Raw genomic sequence first — 6,193 nt, forward strand, 5'->3', positions numbered from 1 at the left:
TGCTTAACAGAGTGAGGATGAGGGACGGTTTAAAAGCCACAACACACTCAGAGCCATGAGTTCAGAACCAGAGAGACAGAGACCTGTTACTCAGGTGAGAAATGCAATGTCTGAAAGATCTCTTTAAATAGATTTTTTCTCCCTCCAAGTTTAATTGCACTAATTGTTAAACTGTGATTATGATTGTAAATGCAAAGAATGTGTTAAGAGTAATAATTAATTGCTAATTTAACAGACACCTCTCACTCAAACTGTTGTTTTTATTAGAATAAATTCTATTTGTATTGTTTTTTTCTGTGCCTCTTAAAATGTAAAATAGGTTTGTTTAAAACTGCTAAGTTATTTTATACTGCAGTCATTTTATTTATTTTAAAATTGATTGATTGATTATATATATATATATATATATATATATATATATATATATATATATATATATATACATTACTTTAATGTAGAGTAATTTACCTTCAATAAAATTTGTCACGAACATAATGTTTTTTTGTGCTCACTCTAAATGTCTCAATATGTGTTTCAGAGATGACTCTTCACACGTTTCTTTTTGTGGTGGGATGCTGTTGTGCCTTTTCATTGGGTGGTAAGTTTACCAATTGATCATGCAATTGAAAATTAAACTTCTTATGATTAAGAATAATGGACTGATAACATCAAACATATGTAAATGTTTTTTTTTTTCTGGAGCAAGAAATTCAGTCTTGTGCTTTCAGTCATTTAAGCTGTTCATCTGGTGTGACATCTATGTTGGGTGATCCAATTTCACTTAGTGCATTGCTGAATTTTGTTAATCAAGAAAATAAAATGCTAAATAAAACAAATTAATACAAGGCATAAATGTCTTAGACTGAGGGAAGTTACAGACTTTACTAGAATTAGTCAATATTAGCCTTTCTAGGGCTAGCTCATGATGTAATATGGTTTTATTTTTTTAGCAGAAGAAGAGAGTCCTGGAAGACGTTTCATTCTAGATTCTATTGAGGAGGCAAAGAAAATTGTGGATGCTGCTTACAAGTACTCTCGTGATGAGTGAGTAATGTTTTTAAGAATGTTGCCCAATATTCCTGTTCTGTCATCCCAGTCATTGATCTATTTATTTTTATAAATCTCCCCACTTCCAGGAGTCTAGCAAGGGTGCGCAGAGATGTAATCAAGCCTTCGGACAAGCTACGTCTACTGAAACAGCCAGCTCGAAAGACACGAGAGGCTGTGAGAGCCGCAGACTACATGGTGCAGACACTCAGGCTGATCAGTGAGAAAGCCCATCATGTACACAAGAGGTCCATCAATGCTACAAGTATGAAGATAACACGCTGCAAAACTTGCAAAGCTCAGATCAGATCTATCACTGTCTGATATTTTATGCTCAAGACTGTTAATATGTGTTTTCTCCTAGACCTGCTGACACTAGACGATCTGAACACCATTGAACGTCTGACAGGCTGTACTGCTCAAACCCGGCCCCCATCTTGTAGGACCACACCCCTCTTAAACAAATATCGAACTATCACCAGTGTCTGCAACAATCGGTCAGTCTTTCCCTCCTTATTCAGAGTAGTCTTTTTCAAAGACTCACTATTTGTCAAGCTCAACAACTAAATTTATAATTCCCAGGAGGAACCCACTCCTTGGTGCATCCAATACTGCTTTTGGCCGCTGGTTGCCTAATCAATATGAAGATGGTATCTCCCAGCCCAAAGGGTGGGATCCCAACAGATTGCACAATGGTGCAAAACTGCCCCTGGTATGATGGAGATTATGAATAGTTTAATGAAGTTTACTTGAAAATCAATGAGGCCACCAATCAATTAACAGTGTCTTTCTCATTGATTGCAGGTCAGACTGGTTTCAAATCGTATTCTAAGCACTGCAGATGCTGACATAGAGAGTGACCGCCAATTTACTTTCATGCTCACCATCTTTGGGCAATGGGTTGACCATGATCTTACCTTTACGCCCTTCTCACCGAGCATTAAATCCTTCAGCAGTGGCCTCAACTGTGATCAGAGCTGTGAGCGCTCTGAACCCTGCTTCCCAATTCCGGTCAGTCAAGGATTGTCCCTCTGTCAAGTATTGTCTTACTCTTGTTCTCATATAATAACAGTCTTTAATGTTATATTTCATGTTTAAACAAAGGCCCCTCCAGGAGATCCACGCCTGAAGCCTGGCACCTGCCTCCCTGTCTTCCGCTCATCACCGGCCTGTGGTTCCGGGAAGACTGCTTATATGTTTGGTGGGAACCCCACAGTTCGGGAACAGATCAATGCTCTAACAGCTTTCCTAGATGCTGGACAGGTTTACGGGTCCGAGGATGGACTAGCAAAGGAACTTAGAAATCTGACCAATGATGATGGTCTTCTACGTGTCAATAATAAGTACCTTGACAATGGACGAGAGCTTCTGCCCTTTACCAGTGTAGAAAGCAAAATGTGTGCCACACGTCAGAAAACCCTTAATGACACAACATTAACAGAGGTGCCTTGCTTTATTGCAGGTCAGTAACTTGTGCCTTCATAATGCAATTATCAAGCATATTTCTAGTTGTAATCTATTAAATCAAACATCTAAACAGGGGTCTCCAACCCTTCTCCTGGAGATCCACCGTTCTTCAGATGTCAGGTCCAACCCCAATCCAACACATTTGAACCAGCTAATCAAGGTGTTTAGGGCTACTTGATAATTACAGACAGGTGTGTAGGAGTAGGTTTGGGACTAAAAATCTACAGTATAGGAAGGTAGTTCTCCAGGAGTGGGGTTGGAGATCCCTGATCTAAAATGTATGGTGTATGCCTTTTATTTGCACTCCATGTTTGCAAATGCTAATGAAATCTCAATGTGTGTAGGGGATGCTCGTGTTGATGAGAACATTGCACTCACCTCAATGCACACACTTTTTGTGAGGGAGCACAATAGATTGGCTCGTGCCCTCCATGTGCTCAATCCTACCTGGAGTAGCGAAACCCTCTATCAAGAGGCAAGAAAAATTGTGGGTGCGTACAACCAGGTAAAGACACCTAATTGAAAGCGCATCAATCACAAGCAGTTACATGTGGAGTACAACATAAATGCATGATCAACCTCTCTTTTCTCTTTTAGATCTTGGTGATTAAGGAATACTTGCCGCATATTGTGGGCCCTGATGCTTACAACAGACATCTTGGACAATATCCAGGTTACAATGAGCGTGTGGACCCTACCATTGCGAACGTCTTCGCCACTGCAGCTTTCCGTTTTGCCCACCTAGCCATCCAACCTATCATATTTCGTCTCGATGAAAATTACCAGAACCATCCTCAATTTCCAAGTGTGCCCCTTTTCGAGGCCTTCTTTTCTCCTTGGAGAGTGATCTTTGAGGGTGAGTTTGTGAGGCTTGTTGCAGCATACCTTTCGAATCCTAAATCTGCCACAACTTTTTCTCTCTTATTTTACTTCTGCTTTACTTTTTGCTTAGGGGGCATTGATCCTCTGCTTCGTGGACTGATTGGTCGGCCAGCAAAGCTGAATACACAGGACCATATGATGGTAAATGCTCTTAGAGAAAGGCTTTTTGCCTTTACATCCCACATTGCTTTGGACTTGGCTGCCCTCAACATGCAAAGAAGCCGTGACCATGGTATACCAGGTAAATATTCTGGATTCATACCCAACACATGCACACCAAGCCTCAGAACACTTTAATTCTAATCAAGTGAAGCCAAGCCGATTTAATGCTGCAATATCGCTTCATGTGTTTTTAAGAGATGACTTACTGAGTATCCATCTGTTATTCTTTTAGGCTATAATGCATGGCGTCAGTTCTGTGGACTCTCCACCCCTCAAAATGAGCAAGAATTGGGTGTGGTGATGAAAAACAATGAATTGGCCCGCAGGTTGATTAAGCTTTATGGCACCCCTAAGAACATTGACATTTGGTTGGGAGGCATCGCAGAGCCTTTTGTTCCTGGTGGTCGTGTTGGTCCTCTTTTTGCCTGCCTCATCTCTACACAGTTCCAACGCATCCGCCAGGGGGACAGGTAAATATCTCTGTATATTTAGTCTAGGGGTGTCCAAGCCTTCTCCTGGGGGGCCACTAACCTGCAGTGTTCAGCTCCAACCCTAATTAAACACACCCAAACCAGCTTATCAAGGTCTTCAGGAAACCTCCAGGCAGTTGTGTTGGGGCAGGTTGGAACTAACCTCTATAGGACACTGCAGGAGCAGGACAGGACACCCCTAATTTAGTATATGGGACTAGTATGTGCTTGAAAGGTGTTAATATCAAGTGTCACATTGTGTCAGTTATGGTGGGAGAACCATGGAGTGTTCACCACCAAACAAAAAGCATCACTGGCCTCTGTGTCACTAGCCCGCATCATCTGTGACAACACCGGAATCCGCAGAGTTCCCTTCAATCCTTTCCGCTTCACCAGTCCTGCCAGTTTTGTTAACTGTGGGGATATCCCAGCCTTTGATCTCACACCTTGGATTGAAACCAGTAAGACACCAGAGCAAATAAGTTCTTAAATGAATATGTGCAATATAGTCGTACATAAGTCTTCTTCCTCTGAATTTCTGCCTAAATTTCTTACTACCTTTATATGTGCTTGTAGAGTACCTAATTTTGGTGGTATAGCAGCATATCAGGTATTGAAAAAAAATACAGTCTGTTCGCATGGTCACCATAATTTGTTTAAACTGTAATTTGGTGTTTGACCTTTCAGATAACAGTGGCATCCACAATTCAGACATTGGAAATGAGGTTAGACAAGTGATTGTTTTCTCCTAAGCGCGAGCAAGTGATTTTGTTTTGCATATGACCTATAATTGAGTTTAAAATGAATATAAATTCACAGGAAAATCTGTAAACTGGACACAGATTGAGTATCTTCTTTGGTCTTCTTTGCTGTACACTGGATTTGGCGCAGTAACATATATTAATAAATTTAAATGTCACAAATATCAAGCAATATTTCTGACTGCACCTGAACTGCAACAAACCTTTGTAAGCTGTCTAGCCCTTCTTTCTGCCTTTTGCTTGCTTCAAGGGTATTTGCTTGGGTTTGGGGAATCTTTTACATTTAAATCTATGATGGCAAACAGTTTGGATTATACTACAAACATATAACATCTATTCATTACCTCTCAGATACAGATTCCTTCCAAGGACCTCCCGGACCCAGAGGACCCCCAGGGCAACCTGGTAAGCCAGTCATATATTAAACATGCCCTCCAAATATTACTTAAAGATTGTTTATCATTTATTCTAATATTTTATTTTTCCAGGTCCACAAGGTGTAGCTGGCCCGCCTGGACCTCCAGGACCTCCCATTAATACCACAGGACAACAGTCTGCCTTCTTCGCTTCTGTTGGCACCATCCTTCCTGTCACTGCTAAGGTTGTTGTGTTCAATCAGGTCCTTTACAATGGACAGAACCATTATAATCAAAAATCAGGACAGTTCGTCTGCAAAATACCTGGTGTATATGAATTCCAGTTCTCATGCATAGGAACTCAGACTTTGGGCACCGTGACCTTAAAGAAAAATTATGCTGTACAGCTAACTGCTGAAACATTGATCCTTAATAAACGATCATTAGCTGAAGAGAGCATGGTTCTGAGCCTGCAGAGAGGAGACCGTGTGTGGATAGGGGTTTCTCGGGGTGCTAATGGTATAAGCAAATCCAGCTATTTCTCTGGCCATATTCTTTTCCCTGTTTAAGACTATTGCTTATAATGCATTATTATTTTCCTTTCATATATCTGTTGTTTTTTAATATTATAAATGCAGTTGTGTACAAATGCACATATACTGGTGATAGGAATAGTTAAAAAGCCTATAAAATGCAAATAATAAATCTATTTTTCCTTTGTCTTTTAAAAAGTCAATTGTTACAGTATCTTTTTAAGTAGGCATCCTTTTTTTATTTTTTTATTAAGATGACTATGACTGTTAGCTATGCATAATTAAGGATTCAGTTATACTTAGTCTTTGAATTTTGAATTGTTTAAAGCTAAATTCTTCATTTAGGAACATGGATGTAACTGATCATTGTTATTTCTTTCTTATGTACTGTAAGTTGATATTTGCTGTTTTGCTTTTGTTGTTAGATTGCAACGAAATATTCTGTAGTCCATGGTGTGACAGTTATTTTTGTGTATGATTTTAGCAAAGTGAAATAAATGAATGAATTTTCTGTA

General features: G+C 39.8%; 1 protein-coding gene across 4 annotated transcripts; it reads left to right on the forward strand.

Moving 5' to 3' along the window:
* Positions 1-6,193, forward strand: LOC109052003 (myeloperoxidase-like). Of its 4 annotated transcripts, none has more exons than XM_019069478.2 (16): positions 1-94; positions 539-598; positions 951-1,044; positions 1,137-1,312; positions 1,412-1,544; positions 1,630-1,759; positions 1,852-2,058; positions 2,152-2,509; positions 2,859-3,019; positions 3,112-3,370; positions 3,467-3,637; positions 3,791-4,028; positions 4,293-4,489; positions 4,716-4,753; positions 5,141-5,194; positions 5,278-5,982. In XM_019069478.2, the coding sequence occupies exons 2-16, from the start codon at positions 541-543 to the stop codon at positions 5,290-5,292; spliced, it is 2,289 nt and encodes a 762-aa protein (XP_018925023.1). In that variant the 5' UTR covers positions 1-94; positions 539-540; the 3' UTR covers positions 5,293-5,982. The 4 variants fall into 4 exon arrangements, with proteins under 4 accessions (XP_018925023.1, XP_018925024.1, XP_018925021.1 ...); XM_019069479.2 differs by lacking the exon at positions 5,278-5,982 and adding an exon at positions 4,605-4,638; XM_019069476.2 differs by lacking the exon at positions 4,716-4,753 and having other exon boundaries at positions 5,278-6,193.

The sequence above is a fragment of the Cyprinus carpio genome, chromosome A10 (assembly GCF_018340385.1).
Source record: "Cyprinus carpio isolate SPL01 chromosome A10, ASM1834038v1, whole genome shotgun sequence".
Taxonomy (NCBI): domain Eukaryota; kingdom Metazoa; phylum Chordata; class Actinopteri; order Cypriniformes; family Cyprinidae; genus Cyprinus; species Cyprinus carpio.

Coding starts and splice junctions, on each gene's coding strand:
- LOC109052003 (XM_019069476.2), top strand. CDS start 541: ATGACTCTTCACACGTTTCTTTTTGTGGTGGGATGCTGTTGTGCCTTT. Junction 1,545..1,629: donor ACCAGTGTCTGCAACAATCG/GTCAGTCTTTCC, acceptor TATAATTCCCAG/GAGGAACCCACTCCTTGGTG. Junction 2,059..2,151: donor AACCCTGCTTCCCAATTCCG/GTCAGTCAAGGA, acceptor GTTTAAACAAAG/GCCCCTCCAGGAGATCCACG.